The sequence below is a fragment of the Naumovozyma castellii genome, chromosome 4, assembly GCF_000237345.1.
Source record: "Naumovozyma castellii chromosome 4, complete genome".
NCBI classification, from domain to species: Eukaryota; Fungi; Ascomycota; class Saccharomycetes; order Saccharomycetales; family Saccharomycetaceae; genus Naumovozyma; species Naumovozyma castellii.
In genome coordinates this window covers 730,322-755,198 of record NC_016494.1, presented here as the reverse complement: position 1 = coordinate 755,198, position 24,877 = coordinate 730,322, and the positions used below count along the sequence as shown (strand labels likewise).

Here is a 24,877-nt window from a genome sequence, read left to right as displayed (position 1 = left end):
ATGGAGGATGACGAAAACCCGTCAGGACATTTATTCAGTATTGATGAAAAATACAAAATGGGCCTGCAGACACATAGAGAGAGACAGATCTCACACAACTGCTCAGATTCATTGGTATTTACTCATTCAACTGTGTGTATAACCGAACAAGCAATGCTCTCTGCCAATCTCCGCGAGAACAACAGCCATATCCATGGCAATAACGCTACTGTGGGACAGAATACCAACACAGAGGTGGACCCTGCATTGCGAGAGCAATCCTTGGGATTGAATTTCGATTTGGGCTCAGATGCATCCATCACCAATTTGACAAATAATCTGACTTCATCATCTAAGAATCAAATGCAAAGACCTAATGGTCTGTTAGCCTCGCCTCTTCATAATGCAGCAGCAGCAGCAACAGAAGCAGCAACAGGGACAACGGCAACTAACAATTGCAATGGTGAAGTTCCATCCACAAATGCCATAACAAAGCAGATTTTAAACATGTTGCAGACTGATCCCACATCAAGTGCGAAGGGGTCGAGTATAGAACCCGTGATAACATCCGCTAATATGGCAAGTTCATTATTAATGAACCCTGCACATGACCGCTCACATACAAATTTACCAGAATTAGATACCACATCAGCAGTACCAGGAGCCGCTCCACATTCTGTCGTGACTTCAACAGGAACCTCATCTAGGGAAACAAAGACGCCCTTGACCTCGGAGGATCAATTACGTTTGTTTCAAAGAATGGAGGAAATGTCTACGAGGATGATTAAGATGGAAGAGAATTTTACCAAGTTGATGAAGCAGATGGAGGGGAATTCTCAACTAATGGAGAATTTCATGAACCAAAACACTGATCAGAAGTCATTCGTCATTGACTTACTAAATTCCATAACGAATGTGAGTGCGACCTATTTACAAAAGATTAAAGTACGGTCAGAATCTAATTCTGCTCAAAGTACAGGAACAAATCCCCTTCTGTTTAACGATACGCCGTTGAATCACAATGTTAGTAATACGAATATTATGAACGGGGGTACCAATCTAAGGAAAGATGATTATTCATTTGTACTGAATCCCAATGGGATCAAGAGAAGGAAAAGAAATGTCGTCATGCCTTCCACCTCCACTTCTGCAAACCCAAATTTGAACTTGAATGTCCCTATTACAGACACACCGATGAACAACGTTGAGCCTAATATAAATCATCTTATTCATAGTATGAGTGAGAGTAATATAAGTAATTTGATGCAATTTCGAAAGATGAATCCTAATGCTTTGAAACGTAGTAATGTGGCAAACAACAATAATAATCCATTGACTAATCAAATGAATATGCCACCAACTAGCAGCAATAATAATAACAATAGTAATAATAACAATGCCGGCAGTGGATCACGACCTAGGCGAAACAGTAGTCATAGTAATGGAGGGGTAGATGAAGAAGGGTATCAAGAAGATGATGATGAGGACGAGGATGAGGGTAGGCCCAAGACCAAAATAAAATCAACACAAGATGATGACGAGGAAGATTTCACAGATGATGAAGAAGAAGACGTGGAAGATGATTATGATTCCTTGGACGATGATGAAGAAGATGAAATCGATGAGGATGTAATGGATCCAACAAAGTCAGGAAATAATAAGAAGAAATCTAACAAGAAGAAAAGAAAAAGAATAGACTCTAAATTACAAAATAATAGATTGGTCCCCATATTATCTGCATCAAAGGACCTAAATTCTATTAATACTGGCAATGGTGTTGGAAACAATAGTGTCAATGGGGAAAGTAAGGCAAATGCTATGGTTAATCGTGGAGACGTAGAAATGAATGATTCCACAAGGCCTGACTTAAATTATACATTGATCAAGGCTCCGAGTAGTGTAAGAACTATATGGGTGGAATACTTGTATGGAGTGAATGGAAATCCATCAATACGGTTTCTGGAAGAAAAATATGGAAATAAATGGAGGTTGATGAGAAATAAGAAGACTTTTTCGAGGAGAAAAAGGTTATACAAGTTTATCTTAAACGGTATTGAGAAGGGCAAAACCGCGGACGAAATGATTGATATTCTGGAGGAAAGACGAGTCTACAGGGACGAGAAGGGTGTTCTTAAGAAAAGAACTATTGGATGGTTACAGCAGAGTTTGACTGGTATTTGAGGACCGAGTGCATCGCCTACTTTTATATCTTTTGAAGTAACTATTGTTCTGGCTGAGACAAAGGAATTTGTTTCATTGTCTGTCGATTTTCGCCAAGAAAAGAATGCCGTCATTTTTTTTTTCAGGGGCGCCACAGAAAATTATTCATTAGTCTCGAGGAATGTGATCTCGAGCGCCGGAACTAGATCGATTTATTCATATATAAAGAACATTTTTAGGACATGGAAGAACAATTCCCTTCAATTCTTCTCTTATTAAGTAACTCTTGGTTAGAGTGTAATATAATCAATTAGTAAACAATGGGTTTTTTTGATAAAGTTAAGGAGTTTGCTAGTAGCAACAATAGCCAGAATAATGGTCAAAACAACGGCCAAGGTAATGGACAAAACGATTACCAAAATAATAGTAACAACAATAACAATGATAATAACTATGGTAACAATGATAATAGCTATAGTAACAATGACAACAATAACGGAAGCAATAACTACAACAGCGGAACTGACGACTATGTCTCTAAGGCAGAGAAACTAGTCGGCCAAGAAAACGTCGACAAGGTCAAGAACAAGATTGGTGAAGACAACTTTGAGAAATTGGAATCTAAGGTCCGTGAAAAGTTTTCAAAGACCTCCATCAGTGATGATAATAATAACAATGATGATTCGTATGGTAGCAGTAACAACAATAACGATTCTTATGGTTCTTCCAATAACGACAATTCTTACGGGAATGACAATAACAATAATGATTCGTACGGTTCCTCCAATAATGCTGACTCATATGATAACAATAACAATGACTCATATGGTTCTTCTAATAATGACAGCTATGGCTCATCAAACAAGAAGAGCTCATACGGTAACGATGATAACAATGATTCCTATGGTTCCTCTAACAAGAAGAGTTCTTATGGTGATGATAATAACACTGACTCTTATGGATCTTCCAACAAGAAGAGCTCTTATGGTAATGATGACAATACCGACTCCTATGGATCATCTAATAACGACGACTCCTATGGATCTTCCAACAAGAAGAGCTCTTATGGTAATGACGACAATACCGACTCCTATGGATCATCTAATAACGACGACTCCTATGGATCTTCCAACAAGAAGAGCTCTTATGGTAATGACGACAATACCGACTCCTATGGATCATCTAATAACGACGACTCCTATGGATCTTCCAACAAGAAGAGCTCTTATGGTAATGACGACAATACTGACTCCTATGGATCATCTAATAACAACGATTCATATGGATCTTCCAACAAAAAGAGTTCCTATGGTAACGATGATAACACTGATTCCTATGGATCTTCTAATATCAACGATTCATATGGATCTTCCAACAAAAAAAGTTCCTATGGTAACGATGATAACAACGATTCATATGGTTCCTCTAACAAGAAAAGTTCTTATGGTAATGACGACAATACCGATTCATATGGTTCCTCCAACAAGAAGAATTCTTATGGTAACGATGATAACAATAATTCATATGGTTCTTCTAATAAGAATGATTCATATGGCTCATCTAATAACAACGATTCATATGGTTCCTCTAACAAAAAAAGTTCTTATGGTAATGACGACAATACCGATTCATATGGTTCCTCCAACAAGAAGAATTCTTATGGTAACGATGATAACAATAATTCATATGGTTCTTCTAATAAGAATGATTCATATGGCTCGTCTAATAACAACGATTCATATGGTTCCTCTAACAAAAAAAGTTCCTACGGTAATGACGACAATACCGATTCATATGGGAGTAACAATAATGACAGCTATGGTTCTGCCAACAAGAATAGTTCATATGGTAATGACGACAATGACGATTCTTATGGTTCTTCTAACAAGAATTCCTATGGTAATAGATCGTCTAATGATGATTCCTACGGTAATGATAATAATTATGGATCAAATAATGATTTGGGTCGTGGCAACAATGATTCATACAATAATGATTATTAATTCTTATTATTGTTTGGACAAGTTTTTTTCCACTTACGTTCATCCGTCATTCAGTAAAGGATATGTACTTTTAAAATGATGATTTGAATAGCTTCTTAAATAAATATATATGTGATAATTCAATACATTGCAGAAAAAAAACTTCGATCAATGATCCATCAATTCATCTTTATCTTGTCTTTCCTTTGTTTGTTCTTGCTTCCCAGCACCTCTTAGTTTATTATACGAATCTTGAGCTTTCTTTTCCATATCCTGGCCTTTTGTCTTCATTTTTTCCTTACTTTCAGGGGAGGCCATGTTTTTCATTCCTTCACTAGCTGCATTAGCTTTACCTTCAAGCATTTCCTTTGCCTGTTGAAACATTTCCGAGACGTTAGCGTTTTTATCACTCATATTGACCACTTTGATATTTTATTTTCTTGGTGGGAGATAAGAATGTATTGTAGATGAGTTTTGTTGATCTCCAGTTTTTATACATAGTATTCAATTACCCTTGTAATTTGCAACATACCAAATGAGTATATCAGGGGGGAAAAACAATGATTTGGAGCGTGGCTGAAATGGTACTCGTTCCATTAAGGTGCAAATTCTAAAATTAAAGAGTAAATTGTTGAACCCACGTCATTTAATAGCTCTATCCATTTTTCGTTCCATAGTTCTGTCGATTATACGGCGCGCTCATTTGACCAGTTAACTGTCCCCTTCCCCTCTGGAACATCCTCTTTTTCTTAAGTGTCTCAGCATGTAATCATGAATGAACGAATACATCCCTTCTTTTAGTCTGCCCAATAACATCTTTTGTCCAGTACCACCGACGTTATGGTCTAGATTTTATTTTTGATCTTAATTGCTGTTTCCCGCTTATTGGCTATCTCCAGGATAATATAGGGGTTTATCAGAGGTCCAATTGAGTAGCTTGAGGCATGTCAAAAATATGCTCTTCAATATAAATACTTGCTTTTAATTAATTTTATATTTGTTTAATATGTCCTTCAATTTTGGGTGCTACATAACTAAAAAAGAAATAACTCAAATATAATGGTTTCAAAAGGTAAGCAAGGTAAAAAAGAAACAGGTATGGCATTCCAAGAATGGGACACCAAAGATGAAGAGTTTATGGTAAATCCTCAAGGGGAGGGTCGTGGCATGAATCTGCCACCACATCAAGATAACAATACTCTTGGTTTCAGTATGAAGGATGATGAGATAAACAAAAAAATATGGAGAATAATCCTGCAAGAGGTTTTAAGGGTGATTGGAAAGTCGGTAATAATATGTAAACCAGGTGTTTTATATTTCCTTTGTTCCATATAGCAAAATAAGTATTTACTGACGTTGTATTCATATATTCTTTTCAATGAAAGATAGTCTTTCTTTACGCTTTTAACATAAATACTATGGATGGGAAAAGTTTAAATATATATATATATCCATGTACCAGTAATTGCCAAACTACCATTTGTTGAACGGTTCTTGATCATTTGCTAACCATTGTTTAAGATTTATCCGAGCAGTACACTTGACTTTCAACCTTACTGCTTGCCCATATACTGGCTGTAGTCTCGTTATGAATCCATAAAAAGCTCTCTACTGTTAAAATTTCCCAAACCTCGAAAATATATTGTTATAGTTTCTATGAGTTTTATAAATTGTGAAGTAATTAGCTGTAGAACCGACTGTCGGTGCAAGAGTCTTACTTTATTATATTTACATGCTCTTCATATATGATATACAGGAGGATTCTATTTCTTTTTCCTCATACCGGCTTCCAAATCAGGAACATCCAATTTGGTTCCTCTAATGTAGTAATGCTTGTTTCTCTTTCTCTTTCCGTTATTCTTTCTCAATAAATCAATTCTCTCCACAAGTGGTGAGAACACTGGAACTCTCAATTCAACATATGTCTTTGCTATTTGATTTCTCAACAGAAGAGAGGCATCTTGGTCATATTTTTTTCTATCTACAGATATCACATATCCAACAAAATTATCATTCGAACATTTCTTAGAATCATATACAACTCTCACAATATCTCCCGAACTTACAGACTCCTTTGGTCCCTTCTGTAATAGCTTCCGTCTCCATCCTAGAGGATCCAGCCTTGTATCAACTTCGATGTCCGCCAGTTTGTTTAGTAAAGTTCCTGTTTTTAAGGTCGAAGCTTGGTCGACTGGTGGATATATAGGAATTCTTTTGCCTGAAGAGGCTGCTACTTTCTGGTAGCACCTCGAAGGTATTGATATCGATAATAAGGATCTTAACATGGTGAAACTCGTACTCGTCTTCCTACTTTGGAAGCTTCTCAATCAACCTTGTAGTGCTCCTTTGACTACTGATAACATCTGTTTTTCAGTTATCTCCGTCCTTGACTTGAAGATTGTTCAAAAAAAATAACGACAACTGCAGGACTCGAACCTGCGCGGGCAAAGCCCAAAAGATTTCTAATCTTTCGCCTTAACCACTCGGCCAAGTTGCCTATTTAATACAAAGTTAGGGTTCAAACTGTTTTCCTGCAGATCATCAACTGATCACATGATATTCAATGTTGATTCATTAACATCTTGGAATAAACTACAAATCTAAGTACATTGAGATATATGTTCCTTGTTAGTATTCTCTCCCAAATTTTATCTATGGAGCAACGCTAACCTGGCGTTATTGAATTTTATATATGTTATATTTTAAATTTATGACGTTCCGGTTATATTGAAATTTCAGAGATCTCGAATTGAAGAGAGATTCTCTGCTGTTCCAACCTAAGCTTCAATCAATTGAATAACAAACCAATAGCGTATTCTTTAGCATAAATCATGCAAGTTGATCGTGATTCAGTGACTAAAATATCCTTTCTCCTGAATACAGCTGAAGAAGCAGGACTTCAACAACAACAAATAGAAAGTCCTACACCCAATGAATCCACGACAGATGAATCAAGTACACCACTGATCCCAGAATCTACCCCTTCAGCTGATGGAACAGTTCCAATGCCCAATACAAGTAGATTTCAATCTCATCAAGAGGCAAACTCATATTATCCATACATTTACACACAACCGAAGTCCAGGAATGCCACACCTTTTGAAGCTATTCAAATGGAAGTGAGACAACTAGCTACGAAAGTTGATGAGGATCCACCTGTTAGAGTTTTCCATGCAAAATCTAAGCTTTTCTATAATTTAAGAGACGAATCTGTTCCTGAGTTTCTGGTAGCAAAGAAAAACCTTCCCGATCCTATTACCTTCTATGAAGCTGTAAGAGATCTTGGTGAAATATACGGATGTATTAAACTGAAGATTGCTGATGATGAGTCTCCACATCTAGTGAAACCTAATAGTCCCTTGGAATGGAATTTGGACCAAGTTTATTTTAAAACTAGAAAACAATATCTAAATTCCCTGGAGATAGAGGATTTACGTTCTTTACAATTTTATTCGAGATTATATCACTTTTATGAATTGAAGAATTTGACGTTTGCTAAGATCCCAAGTATTGACAAAAGATATTTGGATATATACAAGTTATGGAACTGTGTTCAAATAAGAGGCGGTTTTGATGCCGTCTGTCTGAAGAAACTTTGGGCTCAAATTGGCAGAGAATTGGGCTACTTTGGAAGAATTATGAGCTCCTTATCGACTTCCTTGAGGTCTGCTTATATAAAGATATTACTGGATTTTGATAAATACGAAGAATCAAAAGCACAAACAAATGACAATGCTGATGAAGAAAGTTCAATAACATTAGTGGACAACAGTCAATTAGAACCCACAGAACTGAATTCTAATAAGAGACCTAATCAATCTCAGAGTGGTAATGAAAACCCAACTTTGAAACGAACTAAAATGAATAACCAATCCTTAGAGGGCGCTTTTAGAATATATGCGTCAGAGAGAAACTTTGACAGGATACGAGACATTAAGATCTCAAAATATCTGCCAACTCATACAAATATAACCGAGAATTCAGATATTTCAGAACATAGTAGCTTGTCTTTTTGGCATAACGGAATTGAAGCTTATGATAAGAGCCCAGCAGAGAAGATGAGTTCCCCAATTTATAATCTAAGACAGTATTATGAAAAGAGCCAGATTTTACTGAATAATATTAAAAGCAAATACAGCTCAAAATTTCCTAATGTTCTGTCTACACAAACGAAAGTTATGCAGGATGATTTTGAGAGTTTACTTTTGCATATCTTAAGAGATCCAACATCTAATATTGAATTAAACACTGCGTTAGATCTTCCATCGACAATTTATCCTGCTGAGACTAAATTTAAATTGAATATACAGGAATACAATAATCCTTGGAGGCTAGAAAACATTCCCCTATCGGAAGACTCTCTTTTAAGGTATCTGGATCTTGACTTGGGTTGTAATACAAGAACCAAATTTGATATTGGTATGTTTCTTTCAGTGGCAGGTTGGTCAGTTACAGATAATTTCTTACCCTCAATTGATTACCATCACATGGGGTCATCAAAGCTATGGTACGTTGTTTCTCCGAAGGATCTAGAAAAGTTGGAAGCTTTAATGAAAAATGTTGATACTGAAATAGAAAAGACTCAAACACAAATGCTAGCTTCGATATCGTTAAATGACAATTTCAAGGAATCTGAATTTTTTATTGCATATGATATGACAAAGCAAACCAATTTTTCCATCCAGACTTCGGCTGATTTCAGAAAAGATTTATCTTTAACCAAGGAGAATAATTTTGAACAACCTTCAAAACCAGCTTCACTTTTTACAACTGCTTTTTTAAAGAAGAATGGAATAGAGGTACGTACCGTCAGCCAGGACTCTGGATCATACATATTCACATACCCTAAAACGTATACTTCCTACATTGGTGCCGGTGTTTATTTATCGCAGCATGCGACGTTTGCTCCAAAATCATGGTTAAAGCATTTCTTGGAAGGAACAGTATGGCTAGCAAGAAATAGTATTTTACCTAGTTTCCAGAAACACATTTATTTAACGAAGCTTTATATGTCAGTCTATGATGATAAAGAGGAGGAAAATGAACTACGAGCAAATTTGGAAAATGTATTACTTCCATTAATGAAAGAAGAACTCCAAAATCGAACTTTTTTTAGGGAATTATATAACGATATTCCTGAAGTTGACAATAGGTTTGATTTCATCTCGGACCAGTCTTTAGAATCTACTGGATTTTCCAAAATTGTCTTTGATTATAATGGAATTAGAAGAACACTTTCTTTGACAGAATTTTTAAGTCTCGCCGATCCAAATACGAATAATACCGCAGAAATAAATGGAGTGAAGTTATCCGATGTTCTCTTTCATAAATATTACAGCGACGAATGCTTGGAGGGTATTCTAAATCATCAAAATAAGGAACTTATACAGGCAAACTCCCAACTATTTTTGTCTCAGGATGATGCTGAGAATCAATGGAATTATCTAATTAACCACCAGTACAAGGATGGGTTGGTTCCTTTAAGTATCGTCCAATATATGTTTGCAAAAGTTGGAAAATCTACCAAAATTTACAAAATGTTAAGGAAGGTCATCGAGTCAGTTGAGTGTTTACGAATCGAATGTGATGAATTATGTCACTCATACGAACGCATGGCACGGACAATTGTCCCAAATGATTTGGAATTTAGCAATAAATTGCATATTAGTGAGTTACAACTTCCTCTTTGTACGTTTGATGTAAATAAACTAAACAAACTGACAGTGAGTTTAAAGAAATGTTCTATTTATTTTCCTGAGCTATCCAGCATTTTAGCGATCTCAAGGAAAATTGTTGTATTTCAGTATCAAGTCAGAAAAATACTAGAAGCACCTAGTGTTGAGCTATTGCGTGAGGCATACCTTGCTTGCTTTACAATCCCACTTGAAGAAGATTATGTTAGAGCAGTTATTGCACAACTTTATAGAATGCAATGGCTACAGATCTATGAGAATGTTTTCGGTTGGGCTTCTAAACAAGAAGAAAATCGCAATTCCAATACATATTCAATACAATCACTAGAATCATTCTTGGGTTTTGGACTAAAATATTGCTCCAATTTCGAAGTTCAAAAACTGCGGATAGTTAAATCAAAGATAACAGAAGTTAAAAAAGTAAATGCAAGAGTCCTCAAATTGATAAAGGGTAAAAAGCCAGATTCCAAAATTATGCTCAAAGATTTATATGATGTCATGAAGACAATCAATACCAACACTTTCCCGGTAGATGAGCTAAATATAGAACTAATAAAGAAGATTTTAGGTAAACTTGACGAAGTTAAACACAACATTGACCCGTTATGGAACAAACTTTCTATTAATGAAAACTTTGTGGAGAATTTGTTGCCACTTATCAGAGACAATTCAATGGATGTATTCCCCTTTTTGAAAAGATTTAATGGATCAGAACAAGATGAGAGATTAGTATACGCCGATGTTAAAGAGCATTATGCTATGAGAGAAGAACTTAAAGCTTCAAAATTTTGGAGCAATGATTTGTTTAGGCATCTTAGTCGAACAAAGCTAGAGAAATTAGCAGATGTGGTCACTAGGACTTTAGATCTTACCTCAGAGAATTATATCCCTCTTGAAGAATGTCCAGAGAAACAAAGAGTATATTGCTTTTGTCGTGGAGGGGATATTGGGACTATGATACAGTGTGAACTATGTCAGGAATGGTATCATACAGCTTGTATTAATGGTGGAAAATGGAATGTTCCCGATGATCCGGAAACAATATTTATCTGTTCACTTTGCAATAGTGAAAATCCTTCGTATCTTTATAGGCAGGAGGCATTTAACTTTGGTGACATGAAGAGGCTGATTCTGGCGTCAATAGGTTTGAAGATAAGCCCTGGGAAACGGCTTTTGAAAAATCTGTTCCTAATATTCGTATATGCTCTGAAATTTAGAAATGAGCTTCAAAAACTATTTATTGATGGACATGTTAATCAACAGTTATCAACTCACGAAGTGAAATACTATTTGAGGAAAGCTTTAGGATCTGGGTGTAGTTTCCTAGACCTTACTGGTCCATTACAAAGATATTGCTACCCTAAGGATCAAATAGCATACCAGCAATTGCGCAGTACTAAAACAATTGTTACTGGCTATGCTGAAAATGATGTCCCAAACGACAACACCGAAAGGTCGACTCCAACAGCAGTCGACCCCAGCCAGCACGTTGAAGAAATGAGCTGAACTGGCTCATGTAGTAATTGAGACGTAACTTCAAAACGAACGAAAAGTGCTAATTTGAATAATACTTGAAGTGTCTAACTAATAAATAATAATGGATATTGTAATTTTTAATGTTAGTATCTTGTATCTGAGTGGGTTCCGTAGCAACAACCGTTGCTATGGTTACAGGCGCGCATCTAGCAAGTCTTGTTTTCCTTTTTTTGCTTCTTCCGAGATTTATCCAAATTTTTCAATCTCGAAGAAATAATAAGTAAACGAATGTTATATAGTTTCGGTCAATTTTCGTATCTTTGATCAACGGTATTAAATATATCCTAGGTATTACTTTCCTTATTTCTACGGCAAACTTAATTATGTTAAAATTAAGTTTAGGTCGCTCTACTCATCACACAAAGATTGGCTTGTTACGATGCAACGTATCCATCATCTCAAATAAAGCACCACTACACTCAAAGAGAATCAACAAAATTCAAGATACAAAGACTTCTAAGAAATTTAATGAAAGAGCAGTCACAGCAGCTAGGCTGGCGCAAGAAGCCAGCATTAAAAGTTTTCAAAGTTCTCAACTAAATAATCAAAAAATATGTCCGATTATTCCTCTTCTACAAAAAACATATACACCAGAATTTATACGCTTACACGAGCAATCTCATCTTCAGTCACACTCGCATTCGCATTCACATTCACATGGTCATACTCATTCAATGAATAATCCATTACTGGTTGCGAGTGCTGAACAGATCAGAAAGAATGCAGGTGTGAGAGTTACTTGGTTTGGGCTTGCTGTTAATGTTGGTATTGCTATTAGCAAATTCATTGGTGGTATTGTATTCCATTCGCAAGCTTTATTTGCAGATGCTATTCATGCGCTAAGTGATATGGTCTGCGACTTCTTAACCTTATTTTCTGTCAGATTTGCTTCATCTAAACCATCTCCCGATTATCCATATGGGTTTGGGAAAGTTGAGACAATTGGGTCTTTAACTGTATCAAGTATACTAACAATGGCTGGAATTTCAATTGGATGGTCGTCTCTTTGTGTGATCGTTGGTCCTATTGTTCCACATGCCCTTTTAGAAATAATGGGATCATTCACAGGTCATTCACATGGTTCTGTGACAGAGGAAATTACAAACGTCAATGCGGCATGGGTGGCAGCTGCATCAGTTGCTGCAAAAGAATGGATCTTTAGAGCCACAAGAAAAGTTGCCATTGAAACAAATTCTAATGTTTTAATGGCTAATGCATGGCATCATCGTGTTGATTCCTTAACTTCTTTGGTAGCCCTTGTAACAATCACATCTGGTTATTTATTTAATATACAATCATTAGATGCAGTAGGGGGGTTAATTGTATCAGGCTTGGTTATTAAAGCTGGTGTTGAAGGTATGGTGACGGCGACAAAAGAATTGACAGATCAAGCTCTGGAGTATGATGATCCACGTCATACTGATATTGAAATAGTCCTTAAGGATGGACTGAATACTTTTGCGTTAGAATCCAACAGCAAATATCCATGTAGACTGGCTGATCTCACTGTATTGCCCTCTGGGCCTAATTTCCGTGTTCATGCAATTATTCAAGTTCCTGAGCCATCGACAGGCTTTAATACAGGAATAAAGGATATGGAAGTGATATCTTCTCATTTACGCAGTTCGTTGTCAAAAAATATTTCTTCAGTCAAAAGGTTAAATATTGAGTACATATCAAAGGATTCTGGTAATAAAACTGAGGCAGGCCTGTCAAGCTCAACAGAAAAACAGACGAAGAACATTCATATGAGCCATTCGCACAAACATTAGACTTCTAGATTTTTGGGTATTCTTATCTAAAATCAATTCATAAGCACTTTGGTGCTTAATTTATTTATTTATTAGATCCTACACTTTAGGATCTTCTCATAGTAGTGTCAATATTTTTTTTGTAATGTTTTACTACAACGTACACAATTGAAAAATTAGGTTAGTGGATTGAATACCCTTTACCTAACCTCTATTTATTAGTAAAAAATAATTATCTATTTTTTTTAACGTATTACCATTACTTATTATTTTACAATTTTATCTGTTCAATTAGATTAGTTATGACCAACAATCCAATCATTCAACTTATGTCTATTTCTTGCAATCTCGAATGCATAAAATTGAATTCTAACAACAAAACAAGTAGTATCTTGACCATATTCTGCGTTAGAATCAGTTCTCAACAAAGTACCGAAGTTATAATCTTCCACTTTCTTCTCAAATAGGGCACAAAATTTTCTCCATTTCTCCTTAGCTTCTTTGGTTTTCAATTCTTCTTCACTGAATGTCTTTAATCTATCAGGATTTTCGTATTCTGGAAATGACAACATAAAAGTGTCGTAAATTTCATCATCAATATTGGTAAGACGTAATTTAGAACCTGGAACTTTAGTAAGTATATTCCAGTATGTTTCCGCTTGTTCAACTGCGACGACGGCAAATTGTTTCTCGATATCTTCTAAGTTATCAGCTGTTTCAGCATCAAAAGGTTTTGACATGTCTTCTTATGTTTATTGGTGGGGTGTTTCTATAATTAATGGATTGTAAGTGTTAACACACCAGCAACAGACTTAAATGATAAAAAGTATCTCTCCTTAAATATAAAATGAGGTGATCATCGAGTAAATTCAAATTGTTTTACGATTTCATCTGGAACCATCTGGTATGTTCCAGAGAAATTTTTTGCTGTCGTACACAACGATTTTCGGATATTCAAAAGAAATGATGAGAAGACAGAAACTTTATTTCATATACAATGTTCTAAATAATATCTTCTACTGCCAACAAAGTTGCATTCTTAAGCTTAAACTTTAATTGTTGAAAATCTTGATGTAGGATAGTTGGGTAGTCTAACCTTTTGTGGCCAAGTATTCGGACTTTATCACTGTCAAGTTCAAGAATATAAGACTGTGATATTGCTTGTCATTGTTTATGCTACAGCGTAGAAATTAAAATAAATGTTTGTTCTATATAAATGTTAGCTTAGTGTTGAATTTAAAATTTTGTTAAGGATATTCTATCATATAATTTACAATGGGAGCCAACAGCTCTGCGTATTATCTTCCAATTAATCTTCTTCATCATCAGTATCTACAGGTTTTGGAGTACCCTTTGGTGAGGATAACCAATCGATGTAACGAAGACGACGACGTTCAGCTTGTAATTTCTTGTCATTTCTAGTCATCTTCTTCTTTCTTTGTTTAACTTTAATATTAGCTGGAGAGTCATCATCAGTGACAGATGCAGTTGGTTTAGGATTCAAACCGACAGCATTGGCATTACCACCATCTTCGAACCTAGATTGATCAACTGCTTTCACACCCTTTGTGACCATTGTACCATTCTCAACAATCCATTGTTCGGGACATAGAGCACCTACAAACTCATTGTTATGTGAAATCATGACCACACCACCAGACCAATCACGAATAGCAATAGCTAGCGCACCTAATGAATCTCTATCCAAATAATTGGTAGGTTCATCAAGCACTAACAAATGAGGATTATTCCACATGGCACCTGCAATAACAACTTTAACTAATTGACCACCTGACAAGGAACCTAATGGAGTATGATCAGCAATTTCTGAATCTAACCCAACATCATTAAAATGCTTGGAGATAACAGAAGGAATCAATTCACGGTAACCTAAACCTTCTCTGGAAGCTTCATGATCATCGAACTTTTGGACTAATTTTTCAAATCCATTGGCTATCAATACATCTCTTGGAACCCAAGAATTGTACTTTGGTTTCCACCATTTCCATTTAACTTCATATTGGAAGGATTTCTTTAACTTTTGTCTACCGACAATAGCTTCAATTTGTCTTGCACCTCTTCCATCATCAACATCCATCTCCTTTTCCATCATTTCCTTTTCTTCTTCAGAAATCTTTCTTGATTCCTTCAATAGAACTTCACGATCGTCACCAAATTGATAACGCCATTGTAAATATTGGTTAGCAGTCTTTTCCTTATGTTGATTGACATGTTCTAAGGCATGTTGAGCAATATAACCGATACGCAAATTTGGATGTTTTTCAACCTTACCTTCTTGTGGTACCAATTCACCAGTTAACAACTTGATCAAAGTAGATTTACCAGCACCGTTTGGACCAAGAACAGCAACACGAGAGGATAGTGAAAGAGCACAGGAGACATGGCTCAAAGATGGTTTATCTGCACCAGGATAACTGAAAGTAACATCAGTCATCTTAGCAACAGCTCTAGTATTTGATTTAACACCTGTTAAAATACCTGGTGGTGGGAAATGCATTTGGGCATTAGAATCAGATAAGGTGTAATAAGATTTAGCTTCAGGTTTTTGTTCAACAAAATCAGCCAAATTACCCTTGTAGTAAGCCAACTTCTTATTTTCATAATGAATAATATCAGTACAGACGGTATCCAAGAATCCTGAGTCATGGGACACGATCAAAGATGTAATATCAGTGTGTTCTAATAAATAATCTTGTAACCACTTAACGTTACTGACATCCAAATGATTTGTAGGTTCATCTAATAATAAGATATCAGCCTTTTGCAACATAGCTCTTGCCAATTCCAATTTCATCTTCCAACCACCGGATAGAGATCCGACAGTTTGAGCTCTTCTTTCTTCGTCAAAACCAACATGTTCTAAAGCATTAGAAATTTCTTCACGAGAAGTTGCTTGTAATTCTTCATCAAGAGCAATAAAGGAAACTAGATCCAAATCACCTTCTTCACCTTGCAATTTATGTTCTACGAAACATGTACGTAAGGTATCTTTATCAGGGAACCCATCTAATTGACCATTTGCAATAGCTCTCATCAAAGTGGACTTACCAGCACCATTTCTACCACAAAGACCGTAACGATGACCCTTTAGTAAACGCAAATTAGTCTTATTTAAAAGCATTCTTGAACCGTAAGCCAAGGAGAAATCGGTATTGACAATTTCAATACCTTCGTTTTCATCATGGGCAGCCTTTTCTTGATGGAAGATAGCTCTCAAGCCGGCAATAATTTCCTTTTCGATGAAATCCTTATTGGATTCACCCAATACGTTTGTCAAGAATTCAGTCAACTTAGTCCAATCATTCACATTAGCTTGAACAGTTAAAATCTTAGTCAAATAATCCATGACAGTTTCGTCATCCAAAATGGAGGAAGAAACATCCAATTTCTTCAAGTGATTCAAAAGGAATTCCTTACTTTGTTCTATAGTTAATCTCCCTGGGAATTTTTCTTTGTCATTCAAATCTTGTTCATCACCTCTTAACACAGCAAGAGCTTTGCCTGCCAATTCACGCACTTCAGGTAATGAAGCTGTGTCGACGACTTTTTGAACACCTGGTAATAGTAATGGAATAAAGCTTTCAATTTCAAAACGGTTGTTCACTAATCTGGTTAAATTTTCCACAACGATAACAGTTTGTCTTAATTGTTCTTGGGATGAAGATGATAAATTGAGAGATCTATTTAAAATTGGGACCAATAATGATAAAGCAGGTTCAGTAACTTCAGCAACAAAAGTGACACCAGATAATGCCTTGACGGATTCAGGAACCTTTGTTGGGTCTTGCAAAGTATCCACGATTAGTTTGTAACGAGGAGCTAAATCCAAGTTATCTAGGATGGAGACGTAATCTAATAAAGTCTTATAACCTTGCTTGGCTAATTCCGGTTTGAAATCAGTGGTAACATCAGTTAGGATAGGAACTGCTTGTTTGAAAGTCAGTTCTAATAAATCGTTTGGTGAATCTTCTCTAATTCTATCGACGACAGCCAATGCAGCCAATTTGGATTGCCATTTGGCACCTGAAGCTAGATAGTTCAAGATTTCCGGTAGAACATAACTTGTTAATGATTCCACTGGGAATGAAGCCAATAAGGAATCGATGGCATGTTGACCAGCACGCTTAACAGTATTATCCTTTTCGGCAGCGGCATCTAAAGCATAAGAGAAAAGAGGTAGTAAATGAGCTTCTTGTGGTGACTTATTAATGTAAAGTTGAGCTAATTTAGTAATTAAAACCATTGCAGATTCTCTTACTAAAGGAGGGTTCTTAGGCTTGGAGAATTTACCTAGCACATCTGTAATATTCCAAGCTTCGATCTTAGTAGAAGAGTTTCCCGTCTCTGATTCAACGTTTTGGAATTGCTCAATGACTAACTTGATTTGAGCTTTACATTCTGTAATGTTAGCACATTCTGGAATCTTTGTTAAGATCAAAGACACTGGAGTCAAAGCTAAATCGGCCAATTTATTATTTAGAGAAGTTAAAGATGTAGATGATGCGGAAGGAGTTGGGGTTCCACTTTGAGTTGGAGTAACAGTGGATTGCTTATAACTAGACACAGGGACGGTATTATTTTGATATGCACCTGCTTGGTTGTAGTTCTGGTATCCACCTTGTTGGTATGCACCCGCTTGGTAATTATTTTGATACCCTCCCTGTTGATAGTTGGTACCTTGGTTCCAGTTTTGTTGATGATTATGGGATTTTGGGTACTGACCTTGTTTATTCAAAGTTCTTTGTTGTTGGTAATTAGTGGTCTTGTTAAAGACACCTCCGAATGGAGATGGGACCATGTTGGGATCCTTTGGCTGATGATCCAGGAAATCGTCCAGATTTTGGAACTTCTTTGGAGGCATAGTAGCTGGTTGTGATAAAAGGATACTTTTTGTGATTCTATTACAAATGACAGCTCGAAGAAGTATTTACGATGTGACAAGTATTTGTAAGAGGTCTACAAGTGATGCCCATAACAATAATGGGTAAATGAAAAATTTTCCACCGGAGAGCAGCAGGTGAAAAATATTTCAAGACGTTACCCAGGCGATCACGTAATCAGCGCAGCCAAAGTCCGATCAGATATTTAAAGGGCCGGCACGTGACTGGAATGGAAATTATTTACTTCCATGATAGATAAAATGGATGAGTTGTATTATCAACTAAGCACTAAGGTGTTCAGTTGAGGTATGGGAACATATTTTATGAAAGTTGAGCAAAAAAAGTCTGTGTGGTGCGTTTTGATGGTTTTAAGTTAGTTGATAAACCCAAGATGTCAGTTTGTTTTAATAAGAACCTCCATTTCGAAGTAAATTTAAAATTGGTTCTTTCAAATCAAAAGAAATGTATGCATCGCAAAAGTAAAGCCTGTTTCTTGTTTTAATGGATTGCGATTTAAACTCATGTGGAAAGCACCAATGACCTTCTCAATGCATGGCTAAGAGCGTGCATTTCCCTAGAACTCAGGAGACTGAAATAGAACCTTATTAGTCTTTAGTTTGCAGGCAAAAGGTGTTGAAGATTGCTAAGACGAATGTTCTTCTTCTAATGGCTTGGTTTTCCTAATAAGGGCAAGAGACGAACATCGCTTAACTAATCGACGCGAAAATAGAACGAATAAAGTGACGCGTTTGTTTCTTGCTTTGTTGACGCGAATAATTTTTTTTCTGGTGTAACATTAAAGATACAATGTATTGATTGTTTTGACGTGTTCCATATATTACAAATATTATTAATTATACAATTCTTCAAATATTGGCAAGAAAGTGGAAAAGAAACCCTCTACGATAGATAAATTATATTGTCATCCAAAAAAGAGCTTATCAAAGCACTTCAAATTCGCATCAAGAATCACCAACAACAACAACAACAATCCACTAGGGGCAAAAATGACGGAATTGATTAATATGACGCTAAAAATCCTATACACCGTCGATAATGGGTCCACAGGGAGCTATCTTGCTCGATCAAAGAGGCCGTATCCTGTGAGAGTTGCTAATATTCCAAATCCTATAGATTCTAATGCTACAACGCTACGAATTGGTGCTGTAGATATCTCAACTGCATTAAATGAAATATATTTGAATTCCCCCGAAGTCTTTGATTTGCATAATAATAATAATCGATTTCATGATTATAATCTATATTTTAAAGATATATGTGAGAATGACGAACCATTGGTAAGTTTAGGACTTTTGTCAAAAATACGGTCAAAAATACTGACGACCAAGATGAAGGAAAACGGAAGCAGTAGTGAAGATGATGATGAAAATGATGACGAAGAAGATGATGAAGATGATTCTTCTGTGGTTACTGGAAGAGTCTGTTCCAATTTTTCAGCATTATTAAGGAGGACATACAGTAATGCCTCCAGGAAAAAAAGTTCAGCTAAAAATGATGAATCCACCACATCTGAAACATTAGAAGTCAAACTAAGATTTTCAAAAGTGATTACTGGTGCTTCCTCAAGAAGATCAAGTGGCACATTGGCAACTTCTCCTAAGATATTGGCACCACCTCAAGAAGTTAAAGTTGTTACAACAAAGATGTCACGTCCAATAATGAAACCAATGAAAAGACAAACAAACCCAATGCCCGCTCCAAAGGCTAAAAGAACACAATCTTTACCTATCTGGAATTTAAAACAGCCAACTGTGACTGGTTTGCCAAAGAATTCCATTGCACATAAGATATTTATGGCTGATCGTAAAACGGAAGCAACAAATAACAATAACATTAACATTAACACCGTCACAAACAATGCATCTGCCGTCCTAAGTTATGAAATTGACTCCTTACAAAGTGATAATTCAATTCAAAAGATCAAGATAGATGATTCTATAAGTAAAAGATTTGATTTCATGTTAAATAAAAAAAAATCGTCATCAAACAGTAATTCAAGGAAAAATTCCATTTCCAAGCCAAAGGCAATTAAGAAGAAAAAGCATGGAAAACAAACGACCATGGCAGCCATTTTAGAAAGAGAGAAATCGGAACTGAACGATTCATTGCAATTTGATGAATTATTTGATACAACGAATAAGTCTAAGAACGTTGAGGATGTCTCAAATAAGGAAAACGTCCCACCTTCGATAAATGGGCCATTAAAATCAGAATTGGAATTAGATTTTGATGTATTAAATTTCTCCAATGGTGATATGAAGAATGAAATATCATGGTTGAATGATTTTAATTATTTTGATTCACCATCTTTAATCATTAATGACCAAACTGCATTATCGAACACACACTTGCACGCAACAGATAGCAACAATCATAATCATAATCACAGTAACACTAATATAACCGGGCAATTTCATTCAGTTAAAAATACCACTCCAAGAGATCCCAACACATGTAATACGATGCCCATTGAGAATGAAGAGAGTGGACTTAATGAAGAGAACGAAAATGAAAACGATCCTGAGCATATCAAAAATATTGTTATAACCTCCGACATTGATAGAACTTCTCCCATAGATACGTTGTCGATGCCATTAATGGATCTAGCTCAACAAAAACAATTAGATCATTCTTGCGGTGATCAATTGAAACGTCTACCCTTAATGATGCATAAGACTTCCAATTTAGAACCACAAGTGAAGTTTTCTAGGAAACCTTCTGTTAGTCATAAAACCGAGACAGTTGATGAATATGATGATACTACATCTGTAATGACTAATTTTTCGACTCCTAATGAGCCAGAAAAGAGTAAGAATGACTTTGGGGATGAGGCTGAGGAAGAGGAGGAAAGTGATATGAAGAAGCAAAGGATAATGCCATCTTCGCCTTCTATGATGTTTAACTATGCTCAGGATAATGAAAATGAGACGGATGACAGCAACGATTTATTCTCATCTTTTGTTGTAGATGGCTCTAACGAAGAATCAAGAGCCCATAATAATGACTCAACTCCGGCCACGCAATATCATGGACAATCTAGTGATCCTAATTATCAATTAAAGAATTAAATATAATAGAAAAGTAACTGATTCTCAATAGCACATTGATATATAGTTAATAAATGATTTACTTCTTAAAGCATTGCTAATAATGTTTCGCCATCTTCAATAAATTTAGTTATTATTTCACACTGTGAAGCTTCTGAGTTTTCCTCGTTAAAAATTTCGTCCAGTAATGTCCTTCCTAATTCTAATTCAACTTCATAGGTTTCCTTCTTCCTACATTCTATTTCAGAAAGATCAATTGAGATATTTTCCAATTTAAAAGAGTTTTCTTTGAGATCTGAAACAGCAAAGGCAAAACGTTTTTTATGACGAGCAGGATCAATTGTGGGTTCATTTTCCCATTTAAAATCTTTGGGTAAATTATTTGGTAATTCTGCAGCAATAGTTATTTTTATACTATACTTCTTACCAGGACATTTCAAGACAGCTTGTGCTATTTTCTTCTTCTTTAAGGAATGCAAGAGCTTTTTTTCGGGAGAAATAGTCAATCTGCCTTTCTTGGTGAAGATGTCTTTGGTTTCTACTGGTCTCAAATCAATGACCTTTGACTTCTTACTTAATTCATCCTTAATGTTTTGAAATGATTCCTTTCTTATTCCAGGGAAAATTCTACCTTTCCAGTCCACCGAACCATATTTGAATTCCATTTCAAGATATGGTCGCGTTTCTTTGGAGACTCGGTATACCTCTTTACGGACCCAATGGGCAATTGCATCTTTTTGAGTTATTGTAAATGCGGCATTCTTTAAACCTGGTAATGCATTTAGCAGAGATGTTAGATCTATTTCACTCATCGTGACAAAGTATTAGGGTTGGCTGCTTAGCATTTGAGTGGAGGACCAATTTGCACGCTCGGTTTCAATAGTTAATAAGAAATATGGGAAAATAAAAATTATGTATTTTGCTATACTCAAGAGAGTAGGGTTTTTAAGAGGGTAAGAAATGAAGTAGTTGACTCTCTTCGCAACAATAATCGAGAAGATATGAGTTTACATGGGATATATATAATGGGCTTCTCTGTGATGGGCTATTCTGATATAGAATTTGTTTAAAGAATATCTGCCTCCCCAACTTCTTTTTCAGAAAACATATTAACTAAAAAATGCTTCCTCAACTGTAACTTTTTTTACAATAATATTGCTATCAAGGAGCATCAGGTGGATGTAAGTTGGGAATACCTCAGAATATACACTCACTTCCGGCTTCCAAAAACAAAAAAATATTTAAGGTACTCAAGGAGGAAACGTTTATGGGCATTTTGGTCCAAAACTATAATAAGCTAGAGTGCAGAGAATCTTCGGTTTTGCCAAGCACAATGAAAATGAAATCAGCGTTTTCATCTATTTGATGCTCTTACGTATTGTTTTTCAGTATGCAATTCTCGGAGATTTTCATTGATTCTGGGCAGTTGAATTCAGTTGTGAGAGAGTGGAGTATGCTTAGGGTCTCTATACATTATTACAATGGTCCATATTGGCTTTTTCAAAAAAACATCTGAAAACTCTTAAATATAACTTATAATATATATATATATGTATATATAACCACTAATCAAAGCTTGATTAAACTCAACTTTCTCACTGTGATTGACAGCCAGATAGTGTATGTTACGTTCACGAGTCCTGAGTTGTCAACTTGAAAATATGAACCCATTTTCTCTTTCTTTTCCGTATTTTCAATAGAAATTACAGCTTTAGAAATCTCTACTAAGATACTGTTACATCGTATATCTAAGTTGACCTAGTTAATCACTTAGAGCTGTTTATATTTTAAAGTATTGCCCAGAAAAAATAAGCATATCTCTAATGTCAGAGAGCACATTTTACAAACACATGTGAATCCATCTACAAAGAGCGAAGCCTATTTATATTTTGGCGTATAAGAAGGATGGTTAACGTTTACTGTCTTTCTCTTCCTTGTAATGTTTGTTATGAATTAGACTGCCAGTTAGTGGTCCTAAACTTTCGTTTATTCATTGACGAATACAGCTGAATCTTAATTAAAAATTGTTTAATTTTCAGCTCGATTTGAAAGTCGTGCAAGCTGGCGGTTTTAAGAGCAAGATGTTGAGCTTGACTATGAGTAGATAGTTCCATAAACAGGAAACAAGCAGAGGTGCTGAAAATGATTCAGTTGGAGTCAATACGTTAAAATCAGACGGGAATAACTTTTCCCATGGAGATGCCTGAGTGCAAGTTGCTTTCCTGTATATGTGCAAGATTTGAGCGTGTATTTTGGATAGTGCGTCACTTTGAAGGAACAGACGTAACATTTCCTACGCGGCGATCTATAAATCTATTGTTTCCTGTTTTCTCACATCAGCCTGCTCATGAAAAGTGGGGAATCCTGGGAACTATGCATACTTGGGCAGGTACATAATGTCTAGATTAAAGTAGTATGGTGCATCATATTTGGAAAGCCGTTGGCCATGAAGTTTTGAGCAATCATGTTCTAGTGTCAGTTGGAGTAAATTTTCCTTTAAAATTGTTTTATCTACTTAATTTTCGGAGGAAAATATCAAGTGACTGAAGGCTATCATGTATGAAATAGGTTAATCTGTCATGGTCAGGAAATTTGTTAATGAATCGGCCTGAATTTTGACAAATTAATTAAACGTATATTTTTGAATGGAATGAGAAATAAATGTAGAAATATATACTATAACATAGAATGGATGGACGTAAACATATTTATTTAATTGATGAATAGTAAGTAATAAAACATGAAAATTGAAAAACATAAACTGGGAAGAGAGAAAAAAGGAGTGATACAAAATAGCATTTATTGGTTTGTTGGATTAAAGCTTGCAGAAGTGTATGGGTTGAACTTTATTCCAGATGATAGCGGGCTTGTATTGTTATTATTATGATTATTGCTATTAGATGGATGCAGGTTTATCGATGCAATATTATTATTTTTATTGAATTCTAATGCCTTATTGAACATAAATCTATCTAGTTCTTCGCATCTTTTCAGTTCAGACACTGACAATAAGGATCTTGGACAAAAGATCAGATCATCTTCAAATGATTTATTCATGTCATTTCTATACCTTAATGGATTGAATTCATAACTTAGTATGGAATTTTCGCTGAAGCTGCTACCTTGTGAGCTCATGATGCTGCTATTGCTGCTACCAGGACTATGCATAATTGTACTATTGCTTATCAAGGGAGAAGCACTAATATTGCCATTATTTGTGTTAGGTAGATTTGTCTGGTTGAACATGCTCATATTTGGGTTATAATTATTATTGGGTATTGGTATTATCGGATGGTTTGTATCCATCTGTTCCGTATGCATATTGTTGGCTATATTGTATTGCAGCATTATCTGATTAGTGTGAATATTGGTTTGCTTAAATTTAGTTAAAATTATTAGTTGGCTGTTCAATATTTCCCGGAGAAAAGTGGTAAACGGCACAAACGTTTGAGTTTATTTGTTGTTATTTGTTTCGATGAGAGTAGTACCTTAAATTTGTCGAGTAAACCAGAACCAACAGCGTTTAAGATTAGCGTTAAGAATGGGGTAGATGTAGATTTGAGATTACTTGTTGAGCATGTCGTAGAAAGTGCCGGGGAGTACCCCCTGATTTCCCTTTTGGGCCTGTTACCCGTCTTTGCATATCTCCGTCGGCGAAATCCATTAAGCCCGCGGAAAAAGGACCGCTTTCCGCATTAAACGGCATCCATTCCCGCTTACCGTGCAACATTCTACGGAACAGATGCAACGTCGATTAAACATTCTCCCATCACGTGCGTCGTTAAATGAGCTTGATTATGATTCGTT

The 24,877-nt window shown here is 35.8% G+C and overlaps 11 protein-coding genes and 1 non-coding gene across 12 annotated transcripts; 5 read left to right on the top strand and 7 right to left on the bottom strand.

Moving 5' to 3' along the window:
* Positions 1-2,160, top strand: HOT1 (Hot1p; the record flags this gene model as incomplete). Its single annotated transcript, XM_003676296.1, has 1 exon — positions 1-2,160. One exon carries the CDS (start codon positions 1-3, stop codon positions 2,158-2,160), a length of 2,160 nt encoding a protein of 719 aa, XP_003676344.1.
* Positions 2,161-2,459: 299 nt separating this feature from the next.
* DDR48 (DNA damage-responsive protein 48) lies at positions 2,460-4,142 on the top strand (the record flags this gene model as incomplete). Its single annotated transcript, XM_003676295.1, has 1 exon — positions 2,460-4,142. The coding sequence occupies one exon, from the start codon at positions 2,460-2,462 to the stop codon at positions 4,140-4,142; it is 1,683 nt and encodes a 560-aa protein (XP_003676343.1).
* A 147-nt stretch (positions 4,143-4,289) lies between these two features.
* Positions 4,290-4,535, bottom strand: PAI3 (Pai3p; the record flags this gene model as incomplete). Its single annotated transcript, XM_003676294.1, has 1 exon — positions 4,290-4,535. One exon carries the CDS (start codon positions 4,533-4,535, stop codon positions 4,290-4,292), a length of 246 nt encoding a protein of 81 aa, XP_003676342.1.
* Positions 4,536-5,884: 1,349 nt separating this feature from the next.
* IMG1 (mitochondrial 54S ribosomal protein bL19m) lies at positions 5,885-6,406 on the bottom strand (the record flags this gene model as incomplete). Its single annotated transcript, XM_003676293.1, has 1 exon — positions 5,885-6,406. One exon carries the CDS (start codon positions 6,404-6,406, stop codon positions 5,885-5,887), a length of 522 nt encoding a protein of 173 aa, XP_003676341.1.
* A 130-nt stretch (positions 6,407-6,536) lies between these two features.
* NCAS0Dtrna4S lies at positions 6,537-6,618 on the bottom strand. The gene has a single exon. It is a non-coding gene; the product is annotated as a tRNA-Ser (tRNA).
* Positions 6,619-6,952: 334 nt separating this feature from the next.
* Positions 6,953-11,320, top strand: ECM5 (Ecm5p; the record flags this gene model as incomplete). The annotated part of the gene is made up of 1 exon (XM_003676292.1): positions 6,953-11,320. One exon carries the CDS (start codon positions 6,953-6,955, stop codon positions 11,318-11,320), a length of 4,368 nt encoding a protein of 1,455 aa, XP_003676340.1.
* Positions 11,321-11,673: 353 nt separating this feature from the next.
* NCAS0D03970 (cation diffusion facilitator family transporter) lies at positions 11,674-13,122 on the top strand (the record flags this gene model as incomplete). The annotated part of the gene is made up of 1 exon (XM_003676291.1): positions 11,674-13,122. One exon carries the CDS (start codon positions 11,674-11,676, stop codon positions 13,120-13,122), a length of 1,449 nt encoding a protein of 482 aa, XP_003676339.1.
* A 275-nt stretch (positions 13,123-13,397) lies between these two features.
* Positions 13,398-13,841, bottom strand: CHP1 (ribosome-associated Tef1p biogenesis chaperone CHP1; the record flags this gene model as incomplete). The annotated part of the gene is made up of 1 exon (XM_003676290.1): positions 13,398-13,841. The coding sequence occupies one exon, from the start codon at positions 13,839-13,841 to the stop codon at positions 13,398-13,400; it is 444 nt and encodes a 147-aa protein (XP_003676338.1).
* A 569-nt stretch (positions 13,842-14,410) lies between these two features.
* NEW1 (New1p) lies at positions 14,411-17,983 on the bottom strand (the record flags this gene model as incomplete). Its single annotated transcript, XM_003676289.1, has 1 exon — positions 14,411-17,983. The coding sequence occupies one exon, from the start codon at positions 17,981-17,983 to the stop codon at positions 14,411-14,413; it is 3,573 nt and encodes a 1,190-aa protein (XP_003676337.1).
* A 1,026-nt stretch (positions 17,984-19,009) lies between these two features.
* Positions 19,010-21,091, top strand: SPT21 (Spt21p; the record flags this gene model as incomplete). Its single annotated transcript, XM_003676288.1, has 1 exon — positions 19,010-21,091. One exon carries the CDS (start codon positions 19,010-19,012, stop codon positions 21,089-21,091), a length of 2,082 nt encoding a protein of 693 aa, XP_003676336.1.
* A 65-nt stretch (positions 21,092-21,156) lies between these two features.
* NCAS0D03930 (uncharacterized protein) lies at positions 21,157-21,882 on the bottom strand (the record flags this gene model as incomplete). Its single annotated transcript, XM_003676287.1, has 1 exon — positions 21,157-21,882. One exon carries the CDS (start codon positions 21,880-21,882, stop codon positions 21,157-21,159), a length of 726 nt encoding a protein of 241 aa, XP_003676335.1.
* Positions 21,883-23,869: 1,987 nt separating this feature from the next.
* Positions 23,870-24,418, bottom strand: NCAS0D03920 (uncharacterized protein; the record flags this gene model as incomplete). The annotated part of the gene is made up of 1 exon (XM_003676286.1): positions 23,870-24,418. One exon carries the CDS (start codon positions 24,416-24,418, stop codon positions 23,870-23,872), a length of 549 nt encoding a protein of 182 aa, XP_003676334.1.
* Positions 24,419-24,877: the final 459 nt, after the last annotated feature.